At 38.3% G+C, this 17,258-nt stretch overlaps 1 protein-coding gene across 1 annotated transcript; it reads left to right on the top strand.

Moving 5' to 3' along the window:
- Positions 1-380: 380 nt before the first annotated feature.
- Positions 381-14,473, top strand: EBAG9 (estrogen receptor binding site associated, antigen, 9). Its single transcript, XM_008642639.2, has 8 exons — positions 381-1,377; positions 1,987-2,162; positions 3,083-3,180; positions 6,511-6,589; positions 6,795-6,953; positions 8,870-8,977; positions 9,990-10,081; positions 13,936-14,473. The coding sequence occupies exons 3-8, from the start codon at positions 3,098-3,100 to the stop codon at positions 14,054-14,056; spliced, it is 642 nt and encodes a 213-aa protein (XP_008640861.1). The 5' UTR covers positions 381-1,377; positions 1,987-2,162; positions 3,083-3,097; the 3' UTR covers positions 14,057-14,473.
- The last annotated feature ends 2,785 nt before the right edge of the window (positions 14,474-17,258 follow it).

Below are 17,258 nucleotides of genomic sequence, written 5' to 3'. Positions count from 1 at the left end.
GGCCCAGGCAGGCAGGGCGAGCAGGGCTACAGCGTAGCGAAAGCTCGAAGCAGCAGCGGAGCAGGGCAGCCACAGCTCGGTCTCCAGCAGGGCAGGGAAAACGGCTTTTGGGGTCCCGGCGTTGTTTCCAGCAGGAAGAAAGAACGGCCAAAAAGAAAGAAGCAGCAGCTCCTTTCTCTGCAGCTTCTCTCTCTGGACGCTCAGGGCGAATGACCCCCACACCCAGGTGTAGACAAAGGAGTAGCCAGGCCCGCCCCACTCCCCTTTTTGTCTTTCTTAAGTACAGCTATTTGTCCCCTAGCAACATGCATATGGGAGAAAATTCCTTTAACAGGAAAAAACTAAGACTAAACTAAAACCCCAACAAGGGCCTAATTCTAGCTCAGCTGAAATGAAATGCAGCTCTGTCACAAATATGTTAAGTGGCCATATGTCTCGTTTTAATTCTGAAATCATTGCTTGGAAAATCTCCACAAGGAAAGTGGAGAGGTGCAAGTTACCTGATTGTCATGGGGAATGGTGATAGCTATTGAACTCTGCCAGATGCACACACGGGAGATACTGGAAGTGTAGTCATTCATGTATGGGAATGACCTGGCAAATGGATTAACTTCTGGTGGTTAATTCTTGTCAGCAGTGGGCTTCACAAGTCTACTGACTCTGCAAGCCAGCATCCTTGTGGATTCTGTTTTTTTCAGTTGTTTATATTGAGAACTCAGTACAGTATACGATTTGATATATGAAAAAATGGAGATGAGTGGAAAACTGGGCTCATTTATATGTACACATATATGTATTTGTAACTGACACACTTGAACATTGTTCTGGTTTTAGTTTTGCATTTAGTAATCTTCCTAATTCCTTGACTTTAGGCATAAATAATAAGGGTTTTGGTGGCTTCCTAAAACCTTCTCAGTCAATAGTTAGGAGTTTTTTAAAATTAGGATCGATCTGTACTGTCCAGTGTAGCAGTTAGACAGCCTGAACAAGGGAAAAGAGCTTTACTCTCGCTAATATTGAGTACTGTTCTACTCCTTCCCTCCTGCCCCCCAAGCTGGTAGGGTGGAGTGAGCTTCTAAACAAGCTTCTTTTCAGAAACAATGTATTTTTATAATCACTTCAGCAGGTCATGTGCTCTTCATGCCTCACATCCCAGCTATCCCCTAGATAACTTCTAGCTGCCTCTCCTAAAAATAGCATTTTTTTTCACCAATTCAGTGTTAGTTTGCAGTAATTTCTACCTTTAGGATAGAGAACTTTCCATCTAATTACTATTCACTTTTCTTTCACTAACTTTCATTATTTCCGAATCATCAAATTCTTGACTGATGCATTCTTCTGTCATCTAGATATGGTCAACATTGTTCATTCTCAAAGGTAAGGAAGTGCTTGAGCATAATATGAATTGATGGTCCAGTCTGTTAAACTGAAAGCTAAACATGTCAGACAATGTCTGTTCTTGCTTCTTTGTGGGAACTGACTGCTTTCTAATTCTGTTAGATAAAGAGCCAATCCAACCTCTATATATATATAATATATAATATTATATAATCTATATAATCTATATAGATCTACTTTATAGAGGTTAGATCTATATAATCCAACCTCTATAAAGTCCTCTACATTTTTAAGTCTCCCATGAAATGAACTAAGATAACACAAATGTTGAAGTAGAGGTGATACGTGTCCTATGAGGCCTTTCTCCTGAGCTACAGCTCGGTAGCGCAGTCTGTAATTTGGTGGTTGCTGTTGACTTAAGCCTTCCATTTTGCAATTAAAGGGCTCATTTGTTTAATAGCCCCTGTATGATTTTTCAGTAACAGAAATTCCTGTTCTGGACAATATGTGAAACAATATTTCCAGTAGTATACAATTCCAGTGTTTAACAGTAGTTACATTATCTAACAAATGAGCACCAATAAAAATAAATCTATGCTCCGTGAAGCTCACGAATCCCATTATGTACCTTTTTAATAAAATCCTCAGGACAGTATTGGAGCAGCCTACCTAATGGTCCACCTTCCTGACTCTTCCTAACTTAAAGCCTGGAATATAAAAAGTGATTTAAATGCCATAGCATATTTGAAATCAAGCTGTCCTTCCATGGAATACTCATGGCCTGAGGAAAATGTCACAGGGCTGCCTTCTCTTCTCACCAGGAGGTATGTTAAACTTGCAACAGAAAATGTTGTTACAAGTGTAGATGTATATAAGAAAGCTATTTGTGAAGCCTAACCTCTTAGTCTTTGCTCTGAAATGTTCACCTGTAGAAGAGACAAAGGATCCTTGAATTCCAGCAGATTATTCTGAGTCAGTCTGTAGCTGTTCAAGATGGTGTGTTGGAATGATGTGATATGATGAGTATAAATTCTCTAGATTATCAAATTGTCAACTGAAAAAATAGCTACAAACAGGAGTGGCTTCAGCCAAAGATGAATTTTTTCTTGGCTGTGTTTGCTGTCATGATCCAGTCAGGCACAGAAATAATCAATAGCTCTGTGGGTTAGCTGGTGCAATAGTGCACATAGGATGAATAGTCTTTCTTTGATGATAATTTTTCAGTGAGACTAGTTCTAAAATAAGCAATATTTGTTCTCATCATACATTTCCAGCAAAATGGAAGGTAAATTTAAACGACCAATTTTGGGGTTTCACTTACTGAATACATCTGTAATTTGTATATGCAAGACATGCTCAAGCAAGCAAGAGCTTCTCTCTGATGATTGTTCTGTTTTGCACTGCCAGTGTCCAGTGCCACTGGTAGTGTCTGAAACAGACCGGCTGCACACGCACTGCAAACAGTTGCCTGTGCTTCCCCTTTAAGAGTCTCTTTAACTGTGACTTTAGCTGTGGTTTTGTGCTGTTTCTTTAAAGGCCATGTATATTAGATACTTGTATTATTTGCATCAGTAAAATATCCTGATAGCTGGCAGGTAGCATCTTTGCTCCAGGTACCTGCTCTCTTTACTTGCATTAATATAGTTTCACGGAATGCTCCTTGCTTAGCAGCAGCTGAGATAATTGGCTTTAAGTACTGTATAAAGATGTATAATCCTCTGCATCTCACTTTTTTCTTTTGCAGGAAGGGTTTCTCACCATGGCCATAACACAGTTTCGACTCTTTAAAGTCTGTACTTGCCTGGCAGCAGTGCTTTCTTTCATTAAAAAGTTAATATGCAGGTAAACGTGTCTTATTTAACTTGGTTACCTTTTCTTTTTTAGTTTTTCAATTACAGGTTCTTGCACTTCTTTTCTTCTCCCAGCACCCACCCACCACTTTAAACAGTTCTGATTTTACTAATTGAAAAACAATCAAGACAGATGAAAACTAAATCAAATTCATTCTTTAATTTGCATATTTGTTCAGAGTGCCAAAAGTCTGTGTAGTGTATTTGTGAGTGTATTTTATTGTATGGTAGCCGAATGAGGTTTTGTAAACAGCTATTGACAGGGTCTTAAAATGGCCATGTCAGACTTGAAAAGCTGTGCTGCACGTTTTCGAAAAGTACTTGGCAAGTGATAGTTCATGTTTTAAGAGATTCAGTTAATGGGAGCATCCACTCTGTCATCAGTCAGTAGGCTTTCATTATAAATGTAAGCAATTCTCATCCTGTTTGTCAAAAAACAGTTGCCTGAGACTTTAGATTCTTCTGCCTATTGAAAATTCTTTCAAAAGTTTGGAGGACGGTGATTAAAGTTCAAGGGAACCACATTTTTTTTCTTTTTAATGATGAATAATGTCTTCTTTTTTGCACTTTTTTAAGTTAAATGTGGTTTTCTTTTGAGTTGTAGACTCATGAGTGCTGTAGCATAGTACTTGGAAGCAGTCTAAAAACACTCAAGAGTTTAATGTTGTGGAGTAAGAGAGTTCAGTAATACATTAGCAGGGTACCTGAGGCAGGTGATCTTGGCACTGTGCTGTCATATGAACTATGGTGCTTCCTGCCACTTTTGCAGCATGTTGTTTACGTGAACAAAAAGCAGTCTAGAGCATTGTATTCTCCTTTTGTGTATGATGACAACTACTTTGCCAGTGAGTTTAAAGCACATACAGAATTTGTGGTAGACACAAAATAACTGTTTATTTCCTCTTCGCTTTTACGTATTCCAAGAATAAGAGGAAGCTCTTGACTTGTTGGTAAATTTAATGCTGTATACAATTATATAGGTGTCAGCTTTAGTTCTGTGATTTGAATTCCAAATTAAATTAAGAATACTTGCTGTTCAATTTCTGAAGGAAGTCAAAACACTGGTTGATGTTAATTTCTATATTATGTTGATGCTTCATTTCTCTAAGTGTAAAGGTATTTTTTATGAGCAGATAATTGTTTTGTAAGTGTAGTGACAGTATTTTCATCCTTTTTTCCAACTTCTAAATGAACTGTAATCTTGAACAACTGAGAAACTGCTTCAGAGTACAAAAAGTAGAAGACCCTTTCTTTGGTGAAGAGCAGTTAGTTGAAGAAATGAAAATTTTAAATCTTTCACAAGTCACTGGATCAAAATAATTCAGACCACTAACTACAGATGTTTCTTCTGTTTACTGTCAGCTGCAAAGTGTAGCTTGATAAATTTTGTTTTCCTGTAATGCACCCCTGCATATAACTATGTTTAATAACCAGCAAATGTGATTTAATTAAACATGCATTTTAATTCAATGGATATGAGCTAGTACTTAGATTACATGGCTTACATTAGGTTTTCATTTGAACCAGTGTCTGTTGAGATTGTGAAACTTTCTAGGCAGCACAGAGGTTACATACAGTACTAGTTCTTTCTTTAGTTAAATATTTTCTTGATAAACGGCAGCCTGCTTGAATCCAGTTTTCAGGAAATAAAAGGTGTAAGTATAAAAAGAGATGACACTTCCTTCCATTTAAAATCTCTAGTTATCCAACTGAGAACTCTGGATGCTGCTTATTAGTAGGGAGAAACAAACCAAAGAATTCTTGAGGCATTTGGCATTCAGAGCAGTGGTCAGTATCTAATGATGGCTGTGGAGCAGCTGTTTTATAAGCATCTTGTTCCCTTGCTAGAAGTGGAGATACGTAGCCTTCCTCAGTGCTGCTCTGGGTACCACATTCTTTCCGATGTTGTATGACAAAAGCTCTTTCCTTCTACCTTCAGTCTTCTTGGGGTAACCATTTTGACTTCATGAGTGTTTGTTACAAGCCACTTGTTAGAGTCTTCTAGATCATATAAATAGAGAAACTAAGTGCATAAGAGATGGCTTAGAATAGTATTAACTATAAATAGTATTAAAGATGTGTATGTTGTACAGGTCTGAAGGAGGATGTCTCCAAGCTTCAGTTTCCTTTAGAGGTGTGAAGTAAATCTTGTCAACTGGAAGTCTCTAATGTGTTTGAGGGAACAGTGTTTTCACCTTCCTTTACACCTAAGCTCTGTTGCTTTTCAACTTAAATGAACAGTTTGTAAAGGGACTAGAGTTAATTATATAAAACTTAAAAATTTGATGATAACGCCTGACCTTTCCTAAGGGGGAATATTTTTGGTCTAAAGTAGAAAAAATACATCTAGTCACTCACCAGCATACAGCAGAGGTGATATTACAAGCAATTCAACTAGTCAGAGTTGATAGTATGTTCTCTAATACTAAAACGAATGGATAGAAACTAGAAATTGAAGTTTCCCAGTTTTATTCTCATCAGTAGTAAGAAAAAACCCTTCAATTTTCTAAGCTACATAAGGTCAATTACATGACTGCTTTGCTGTAGGAGCTTGCGTTCTTTGGGGAAAACTTAAGTGTGAGCCTGAGTTGCATTCTGTTGTAAGGTGTTAAAATGCAGTGCATGTCAGCTAAGAATATTTTAATTATTATTCTGATCTTTGAACGCTGTCATGAAGTAAATATCCAGGTGGTTTATTTGCAATTAGTGCATTACTGTTGTTTTCAGTTAAAATTATTTTATATAGTTGCTGAAATACATTGAAACAGTATTCTTTAAGTAGAAGCGTGACTTGAACAAAAGCTGTTGACTTGCATAATCTTGTACTACCCCTGTTTAGACTTTGAAGGAAAAAGAGCTTTAGAGGGGCTTTCAAGTCAAGCAGCTCAGAAAGCTTTGTTAGACACAGCTTAAAATTTAAGACAAATAGAAAAATTTCTCATTTTACAGTAGAAATGGTTCTTTGACAAATGTAGATCGCTAGCGCTTGCTTCATAAGCACTGACAATCTAAAAATTGTAACTGAATTATGCAAGTTAGTCCATTTTCATATTTCTCAGAATTATTTCTCCTCTATTTCACTGCAATTAGAAAAGTAAATTGCACTTTGAAATTCTTGTGAGCACCACTTTAAGTTCATGATGAAATTCCTTTGCCTAGCAGACTTACTACTGACAATAATTAACACAAAGGTAATTGAAGCACTAAATGTTTTAGCCATGACTATTTTCAGTAGTGCTGTTCTCAGACTTCCTTTTTTGTTTTTTTTAAACTTAGTGCTCATGTTTTCAGAGCTTGGAGGAATCCTACATTTTTCTTTCAGGTCTGGAAGAGGGCGAAAGTTAAGTGGAGACCAAATAACTTTGCCAACCACAGTGGATTATTCATCTGTTCCCAAACAGGTAATTGTTAAAGTGGTAGGTAACTTAATCTCTTAACAGGGTGATTATACAAGTCCTACAATATTGGATTGGTATATATCCAAGAAAGATATAATACTATTATATATGCTATATAGTATTAGGTATATATCTTAGCAAGATATAAAAAGACAAGTTTTTACCTGCACATAATTAATATTAACTTTTACCATATACTCATATTCAGCCTGAAGTAGAAGACTGGTCCTCATGGGATGAAGATGCACCTACAAGTGTGAAGATTGAAGGTGGCAATGGTAATGTGGCTGCTCAGCAAAATTCTTTGGAACAAATGGAACCTGATTATTTCAAAGATATGACACCAACTATAAGAAAAACTCAAAAAGTAAGTATTCCACTTTCAACTGTACTTACGGAGGGTTTTCCTTGCTTTAAAATAGGCTGTAAGTAAATTGGCAACTTACAGAAGGTGTTGTTGGTAAATGAGAATAGATGTCAGTGTATAGTTTAACGTGTTCAATGTTAAGATCTTTGAGATCTTAACAAATATGATGTCATCACATGTTCACATCCTTAATCTTCTATTAGAAACTTATGAATAGTTTCATAGTCTAGAAGTTCTGGAAAGTATAATGTGAGAACCCTCTAGTCACTTGTGTTCATATCCTTATTTGAACAAAGACATTCCATGTCTTGCTCTACTGAAGTCTGAAGGAGCAGCCCTGCTGTTTCAGAAAACAATGATTATTTGTTTCACCAAGTTATATTGGGGAGGCTGGAATTAGGGAACTGGTATTTCAAAATAGCTTGTTCTTCAAATATCCATTTTTACTATGGAGACAAGACAGAAGGGCATATCTACAGGAGCATCAACATTGTAAATAAATGCTGATTAAAATCTGGTGATTGCAGGTATTGTTTTTATGTGTAAATCTTCCAGCTGGGTACTTACAGGCCTTTGAGCCAATTGGAAAACCTCACAAGTACTGGAACAGTTTACCAGAGAAGTTGTGCAGCCTCCATCTCTGGAAGTTTTTTAAGCCCCAAGTGGATAAGCCCAAAGTACTTTCATCAGCCTCAGAGCTTTCAGGAGAAGGTTGGTTTACAAACCTTCTGAGGCCCCTTCCAAACTGATTCTTCCTGTGGTCCTATGAACTGGAGGTGATACTGGTGTCAGTTTTCTGTACATTCAAGATCTGCAATATCCTGTGGACTAAATTCTAAGGATTTTGATTTCCCAAAATCTGAGGGACAGAAGAGGACTAGGGAGAGGTAGATTTCTCCTTTATATCTCTTGACATTTTTTGCCTAACAGAATGAGCTTCAGGTTCAGAACAAAACATAGGAAGAGTCCATGCTGTTTGAGTACTGTATGCTGGGTTTAGTTTAAATGTATCTCTAGGGATGACTGCAGGCACTGTAAAGAACATCTCTGTTAACTTGTCCCAGTTAACCCCATTCATGATGAATTTGTATTTCCACTGAATGTCTCGATAAAACCCTGCGATTTGAGGCAGAGTCTATTTGTGTTGCCACTCATCTATACTCATCTATTTGGAAACAGAACCTCAGTCAAATAACAGAGGCCGTCATTGCTCAGTAGGATTGTCTAGTCCTGTTTCCTTTCTTGGATTGATGCTAGCGTTTGTACAGGCAGTGGAGCTGTGGATCTGCCTCATTGGGAAGCAGCAGAGACTCAAAGTAGGCTAAACAAAGTTCATGACTTGAGGTCAAGACAAATGAGGGATACGTGATCTTGGCAACTGTTTTGGGAAAAGCACCATTTTTCAGCCAAACCAGTACAGAGCTTTACTAGTTGATGTTACTAGAGAATTTGCGGCTATTGAAACTGCACAGATACACTACTGGAGTAGCTGAGAGAGCTGGCATTATAGTGCAGTAGAACTGTGCAGACAGCACTGTCCTCAAAAGTAGTACCTTGAAGTGACCTGTCACAGAAGCAGGATTTCTCCAAGGAATTGGTAGCTTTTATGAGTACTGGGAGATGTGGCTATTTGATCTATGATCCTTTGTGCCTATTCTCTGTCTTGATATAGTCACAGGTTTCCATGCAACTAAAGAAAAAGATAGTGGGGGCAGGAGGAGTTCTTGTCTTTTGCGTTTAGCATCTTTCACTTATCAGTTCATTTGGCTGTGCAGCTTTCAGAACCTGACTAGGTTTGAGGCACAGTGAGGTGTTGTGTGGCTGAACCTTCACAGGCACAGAGATACATGATCACCAAGGAATCTGTGCAGTGCTTTGATTTACCACTTTTTGTTCCTTTTTTTGAATATTTTCAGATAGTTATTAAAAAACGAGAGCCTTTAAATTTTGGGATTCCAGAGGGAAACACAGGATTCTCTAGCAGATTAGCAGCTACACAAGATATTCCTTTTATTCACCAATCTGTAAGTATGCTCTAAATATTGATCTTGTACTTGTCGGTTAAATGATGTTCTGTAGGGGAAGGAATAGTCTGCCTAAGGTCTTGTGGAATAATTTAAATTGTTTTAAAATTGAGTGAAGAATGAAGTAGTCCAATATGTTCTGCTGAGAAACTTGACCGACCAGTGATAAAAAGGTAAGAAGCTTCCATGTACTTACATGCTTGCAAATCTGCTAAAACAATGAACTATACGTTTTGGATTTTACACAGTAAGTTACTAACAAAAGAGTAGAAGGCTTTTTTGAAAGCCTCTGAGTTACCTTTGCTTTATTATCTTGGACCTATTTTTAACCTTCTGCTTTTCCCTTCCTTTCTGTAGGGATTGTAATGTAACAGTCTCCTAATTTTTGCTCCTTAGCCTTTGAAAAAATTGCCTGATGACCTAACAGCCTCTCAGTTAGCAGGAGATACTCTCCCTCCCTTGCCCTTTGCCTTCTTTAACAGTGCTTCTCCTTTGATTAACATTGTGCACAAAAGGGTGCAGGCAGGAAGCAGTATAGAACGGTCATACCACCTCCTTGTACTGTTTGTAATGAAAATAGTTCAGGAAAGGACTTTCAGTGAGTAAAAGTGTCACTCGACTGATACTGGACATAAAAACATGTGGATGTACATGTTGGTTTGTCCATGCAACCTCCAGAAATCTTTTACATTGCCTACTCATATAATCTGCACAATTTATGTTCCTCTTGCTAAAAATGCACTCCACTACTTCCTTCCTGCCTTTCTTCAAAAAAACCTTTGACAACTGAAAAAACTCAGTATTAGAGCAGGGAAAACAGCATAGACAATAAGATGAGAAGCACTGCAATACCTGAAATATTTCTGAAAGTCTGAAGCATTAAGGTTAAAAATAAATAGGTTAAAAATAAATGTTAAGGAAACTTTACTGTCATCCAGGAGCTACTCTGGCAGTCACACACCAATGTTTTATCTAATTTTTCTATGTGCTTAGAACTTCTCTTTTGTTTCAGCCTGAACTGGGAGACCTGGATACTTGGCAAGAAAATACTAATGCCTGGGAAGAAGAGGAAGATGCTGCTTGGCAGGCAGAAGAAGTTCTTAGGTAATTGAAATTAATATAACACTATGTAAAGGTTTTACATGTAAAAGAGTCACTTTTGTTTATCTGACCCCTTTCTGGTAAGTGCCAAGAATTGTTAAATGCCTCTTAAGACAAATTATTTTTATGCATCTAATCTCTGTGTAACTGGTACTCAGCAGAAGACATTTTGGATCTAATTAATTTAGTAGATGAGATAGTAGGGGAAATATGAAGATCACTGGAACATTGGAACAACACATTAACACACACATGCGGGTGCTAAAAAACCCCTACCCCAACAAAGCCCCACCAATCCCAACAATTTATTGTGTTCAGATCATGTTTCAGCTTGATGAAGTAAAATACCTCTTGATGTCCTTATAAAAAGTTTCATAATCGTGCTTAAGGTAAAAATAGTTCAGGATAGAAGGTGAAGTGGTAAGTATATGCTTGGAATCCCTGTAGGAGCTAAGCTTTTCTTGCTAACTTAACTAAACTAGCTGATAAGGCTGAATGTAAAATCAAAGTCTTGCACAAAGTTGGTGTGAATACTTCTTCTGTTCAGTTTGTGTTCTTTTTTACTTTCATTTCCTTTAAGGAGTATGGAAGGTAAAGAGATGCAAATTGAGTTTAAATTAATCATACACAATGATTTGAACTGGTTGTGACTTACAGTTTTGTCAAACTTTATTGCTTGCTACATCATCAGATAACCAGCCTCAGATAGCTTTAGCTTCCTAGGCTGTTCTAATTCTACTCATTAAATCACAAGTACATGGCTTTTGTGGTTAAATAGTGATAATATGAAGTAAAGACATGATGCATTAAAAAATCATTCTAAGGAAAATAGGTGTTTTGGAAAAAAAAGTATTTTGATCAACTATTTATTTTAATGTTTTGAAAAATTTACTTTTTCAATCTGTGTAATAAGACGAGGAAAGTTACCAGCCATTTTCAATGTGCTAATCATAATTAGAATTGATTCAATTGATTATCTCTGTGTCGTGTTCTGCAGCGGCTTAACATGTGAGAATAGGGTTGTAATGCAAATATTTTTGTAAACTTAATCAGGTATCTGAATGTGTACATTCTGGTCAATACCTTGTCTTTTTTTTTTTAACTTCATTACTGTTTCAGGTTTTGTACCAAAATACAAGCTTTGTGATATGAATGATGTGCTTTTGGACTGTTTTTGTTCCAAGGATAGTACTTTTTCCTGTAAAGAATATAAATAGGCTCAGTAAGATCTCTTAACAGCTCAAGTGCAGTCTGCTGAGACTGAAATGAAAGGCAGTGAAAATACTGATTTATTCTTTTTAACTGAGAAATGAAATAGCTACTTTTGCTAACTGCAGAGGCTGCATTCTACTTTACTTAACCCATGCTACATTCCATTACAGATGTTTTTAGGACTATCAAAAGTAGTACTCAAACTCTCTGAAGCAGGGATTTGTCGTATACAAATTAGCTGCTAAAAATTGTCTGGTGTATGTCTGTGCCAGTTTATTCTTGGAGTGTAAAATCTATGTAGTAGATATTTCCAGGATGGTCAAAGGTATATTGTCTGCCATCTGTCAGGTTCATGCTCTAGAATACTTAGGAAGAGAGATCTCTTATATGGTGATAGCAGTGGGGTTTCCCAAAAGCTTAATTTTTTAAAGTGTCATGTTATTTGGTTGAACCTATCCTAAAGATTTCAGCCTTTCATCTCTAGTATTGAAAGGGTTCAACTAAAAAGGTTAATTTACATAGGATTTCTTTTTGGTCTCAGTAAAAAGAATCAAACTGTAGTTATTATAGAAGGGATGTGTATCTAAATATTTCCAGTAGATAGAACGTGATCAGAGCTCCAGCTGTTTCTGTGACTTACTGCTTGGCCAGCTATGGCTGGCTACCTCAATACAGTTGGTCATTGTCTAAGCTGTATCGCAGCTGGGTAAAGTAAAACCTTTGTTTTATTCATGATACAGAATTGACAATGTTTGTCTGTAAACGAGTGAAGTATTGGCTGATTTTTAGCAAGATTGATAGAAAATACCTTCTGAGTTTAGTTTTTCTTGCAGTAGACATCAGTGGTGTCTTTAACATCTGACATTTAACATAAAACTTAAGTATAGTACTGGACAGGCCTGGCTCTGTTTTCAACAGTCTGTAGTAAGGAAGTGGTATGGAGTCTCTTCTTAATGCTAGAAGTCTACATCTTGGTCTGCAAAATGATCTGCAGATCCTGTGGCCTCTCTGGTGACTAAATGCATAAGGGTAACACTTGAAAGAAACATTTATAACATTTCAGACTGCCAAATAGAGGACAGAGTCCCCCAACATTCCGGAGTGCTAATGCTGACTATATTCCAGTGGTGCTTTTGGAGAATGAAATGAGTATGCAGAAAAAGTAAGGGTCACCCTTAACCTGCTGTGTCTGGTACCTGTTGGTACTCAGTAAGACCAGAATAATTTTTGTGTAGTAACGGAGTGCTGATCAGCCATGCCTGTGGCGTCTCCGGTGAGTTGATGTGTAAGCATAACAGTTGAAATGAGTACATACAGTAAGTCAAATGCTCCCTGGAATCAAGGTATGCAGAAAGACAGTGCTGAGGAGTAGGCTCTCAGAGCCTGAGAAGTTCCTGTAGTCTCTTTTTTCCCCATTCTCTGGCAGCTTCTGGGCTGGGATGCACTGAAACTTTCCAGTCAGGGATGAATTGGTGTAGTGGATGATAAACTGGATTTTCAGTTAACTTGAGTTAGTTGGCACTTCATTTCTTCTGCAAATTTTAGATACCTATCTGCAACTTCAGACTTTATATTACCAACGAAGTTTTTTTCCCAGTGGAAGCAGTTGAGCTCACATGTTTTTAGTTTATAGCAGCTACTTGTTTGTATTTTTTGTTGGCCAGTTGCTGTGTCTGAGATGAGGTGAAGGTCTGTCTCTGGGCAGAACTGAATGCAGGTTCTTGGCCCATAGAGGGTGCAGAACAGCTGCCGTGCGCAGGAGCTCTGTGTCCTGTGGGTCATCCCAGGGAAAGAAAGGCAGCTGCCATGATCCCTCACTTCAGAATTGCACATGAACAGCAGCATTAACACCATGTGGCTTTTTGAAACTCTACTGCCTCTACATATTGGCTGGTGTGCATAGCACTTCCTCTCTTTTGCATCAGTTCAGATATGTGGGAAATACAAAAATCTGCTACTGTAATGTGGCAAATATTATTACTCTGCATATTGCTAGACTGACAGCTCTGTCAGCTGTCAGCTGGAATGTACAATAATGGGTGACAATCTCAAAAAAAAAACCCCAAACCACCAAAAATGCCAAAACTTTTGAGCTGCTGCTGAATGCATTAGATAGACTTTTAGTTTTTGCTCTAGGCCTTATAACTGTCCTATACTCTCACTGATTCACTTACCCTGAATCTTTGAGAAGCTAGTGGCTTTAAAACTGCAAAATAATTGAACAAATATTATTGACTAAAACTAGATTGGATTAGGTTGGATGTTGTAAAAAGGTTCTTCACCCAGAGGGTGGTTGATGACTGGAACAGGCTCCCCAGGGAAGAGGTCACAGCACCAAGCCTGACAGAAGTATTTGAACAACCCTCTCAGGCACATGGTGTGATTCATGGGGATGGCCTTGTGCAGGCCAGAAGTTGGACTTTGATGATCCTTGTGGGTTCCAACTCAGAATATTCTACAGTTCTGGATTAATCTGAAAAAAGGACTTCAGCACAGTGAAAGATTGAGTGTTCTGAGAATGACAGTAGACTGAAGTTCTTTTTTTATAAATTATAATAATCTGTGTATTGACAGAACCTTAAGGTATGACCATGCTGAAAATTGAATGTCTGTTATTTAGTAGTTCATGTTTTCTTTAATTACAGACAACAGAAGATAGCAGAAAGGGAAAAAAGAGCAGCAGAACAACAGCGAAAGAAAATGGAGAAAGAGGCACAAAGGCTAATGAAAAAGGAACAGAACAAAATTGGTGTAAAACTGTCCTAACAGAAACCAGGCAGCAATGGCAGTGCCAGTGGAAAGAGAATTTCAGCTCTACAACATATGTATTGGTATTGATTTAACTATTTATAGGACTTCAACACACTGCTTGGTTTCAATGCATTCTTCAGGTCATCTTGGAAGCCAGGATTTTCCCAAAATATCTTGAACTACTAGGACGTAGTTCTTAAAGGAGAAAAGCCCCACAGAAAATCATGCCTTGATGGAATGTTTCCTGCAATAGTTCTTTCCCAGCACCCTTCTTTGCAGCAAAAGTGATTGACAAGGATGGTGATTGAAAAACACTCTTAATGAACAGCTCAAGCCTAGAGAAAAGAATGTAAATATTGAGTGGTGGGAAATCTACCTGTATTGTCTGTGCTTACCTGAAACATGTAATTAAACAGTTTTAAAGAAACCTTTGCTTCCTGCGTGATAAAGAATGTCTGCTTTTGCTCTTTTATCAAAGTATATGTAAACACTTGAGAGTTTTCCATGGGAGATCATATTGACCTGTGTAGAAGAAAATAACTGGTTATGGATGACCTGCAACTCAAGATATGCTCCTGGTAGGTTATGCAATAGTAGAACACAAGTTACAGCTGAACATTGAAAGTGGATTTCTTGTCACTTTGCCACTTCCAGCTTCCTGTGCTCCCATTTACATGCAACACTGCAGTGACTACCAGCAGTGGCATCACTACACAAGAGTGGTGCACCTTTCCTACAAAGGCTGACCTTGCAGATGTAAGGGAGCATTTTAATCACTTACTTGTATTGGTAAATTTGTATTTCTAGCAGAAATTATTCTTACAGATAGGAATCCTCACACCTTATACTTGTTGCATAGTTAGTGTAATTGAAGGAAAAAAAATCGTGTCTTCCGTTAATAAAGCTAGTGTGACAATTCTCAGTTCAGTTACAAGCACTTTTCAAACTGCATTTTTGGTACACTTACTGTATGTATTTACACTGTAATTCCCCTGGTGCAGTGGGAATGGTAAATGTGCAATAGAAGGCAGCTGTGCTTTAGTGAAGAAGAGAAGTTTAAGGTCTGCTGGAAAGAGGTGTATGGGAGGTGCGGGGTCTGTGTGCTTCCTGTGTCCAGCCCAGTGCTTCAGTGATGCCTGTTCCAGCTTCTGTTTTGTGGATGCTATTATCCCTCAATTCATGGGTTGTATGGATTTCTTCCCTTATGACAGATGAGTGACCTCAGCACATTTCGCACATGAGACTTGTTCCCTGTGCGTCGAGGGGGACAGCACAGGATGTCTAAGAGAATGGGAAGTGGAGGAGGGGCATGTGACTAGATCTTTCCTGCCTACAAAAATAGAATTTTTAACTAAGTTCTAGTAGGTTCTGGCACAAGTTTTGCATAGAGTATAAGTAATTGAGAAAACAAGACAGTAAGAATTACTTTTAATGGCTTTAGTCACAGAGAAAAGTTTAAAAATGTTTAGTATACTTGTCATATAGGTTCAAATCTTGCACAAGTCAACTGATTTGACAGCAATTTTCAGATGTTAAATTTTAAAATATATTTTGAAGCCAGCACTGCCATGCATGTTTTCTCCACAAGTGTTCTGGCTGGAGTAGAATGGATTACTTCAAGTGCAGACTTCAGTGCAGCAGTATGGCAAGCAAATTGGCTCCTGCTACACACCTCCAAAGTATCTGATAGGGGATGGGAGATCAGAAAGTTTATGAATAAGCTTTAATAACAATCTGTGTTTGTCCTTTCAACAGCACTCAGTAAGCAAGGAGGTACCAATTCTTGCACTATTGCTGACACAAGGCAAGGAAATTGGCTGTTTAAGGGGAAATCTGTTGGAAGCTATGTCTCATTTTAAAAAATTTAGTGATTACTGTTGCTGTATTTGAGACAATATAAATATAAAACAGATGTAAATCAATACTATTTATTAAAAATAACAACAGGTGGGCTAGTTACTAAGTTGCAAACAAAGCCCCTGAATATATCATGAAAACACATTGATTTTTGAGCCTTCTGCCATTTTAAAAACCCTTGGGTGCTGCCACCTTCTGCGTGAGAGTCCTGCATTATTTTCCTTCCTGCTGTGTACTGCTTTGCTATTCTTCCTTCCATCTACCTGCCAAACCTGAGCACAGCTGCTCTAGAGATTCCTCCCATCTCTGCCCTGTGTTGACATGGTGCCAGTAGGGAGGCCACTGCTCTTGGAGGAAGTCTCTTGAATGGTGATAACCTATGCATTGTTACCAGCTTCATCTTTTTCCTGTGCTCTCTCTTCTTTCCTCCTTCCTGTATCTTGATTTTTATCCTTGACAAATACGGAAACACTTTTGCTAAACTTCCTGAAGCTGCTGCTCTGTTACTATCTTTTCAATTGGTTTGAGTTCCTTGAGGGATCCTTTACACCCCTGTGTGCACTTGTTCTCTTTCCTTCTTGCTGCCGTATGCTCCTCCTTTTCTCTTTCATATTTTGATGTTGGCCTTATGCTTTTTTTTTTTTTTCTTGGCTGAAAGCTGGACTTGATTGCCTTCACTGATAGTCTTGACTGTGGAGGATTGACCTGCCAGGATGACAGAAAAATCATCCTTTCCTTGACTGTGCTGTAGTTGTTCACGCTTGCCAGGTCCTGCGTTGATTTGTCTGAAGGGATTTGGAGCAAAATACTCACTTTCTATATGGGACATACGTGAAACAGTGCTGAACATGTTTCTGAAGTTTGGGATTTAGGAGAGAGAGTTGATTTGCAGAGAAAGGAAGGAGAAATGTGTAACTAGAAGTTAGGAACAGCCTTGTGAGAGGACATAAGCAAGGGTGACAAGAGGCAACAGGGAGAAATTGATGCACAGAAAGTTCCACCTCAACATGAGGAAGGACTTCTTCACTGTGCAGATGAGTGTGCACTGGAACAGATTGCCCAGAGAGGTTGTGGAGTATCCCTCCCTAGAGATATTAAAGAGCTGCCTGGATGCAATCCTGTGCCATGTGCTCTGGGATGACCCTGCTTGAGCAGGGAGTTTGGACCAGGTGACCCACTGTGGTCCCTTCCAACCTGATGCATTCTGTGATTCTGTGAAGGATAGAGATGAATCTCTGGTGGGAAGGGGGCAGTGCCTGAGCCTCAGCATCTTCAGCAGCAGGGCATGTTGGATACCTCTTAAGCTGAATATTAAAGAAAGGCTTTTTCTGTTCCTGGGTTGGAAAGAAAATGTGTAATG

This window comes from Corvus brachyrhynchos, unplaced genomic scaffold (assembly GCF_000691975.1).
Source record: "Corvus brachyrhynchos isolate BGI_N302 unplaced genomic scaffold, ASM69197v1 scaffold28, whole genome shotgun sequence".
NCBI classification, from domain to species: Eukaryota; Metazoa; Chordata; class Aves; order Passeriformes; family Corvidae; genus Corvus; species Corvus brachyrhynchos.
Note: the sequence above shows the minus strand (reverse complement) of the source record. Positions and strands in the feature narration are given on the sequence as shown.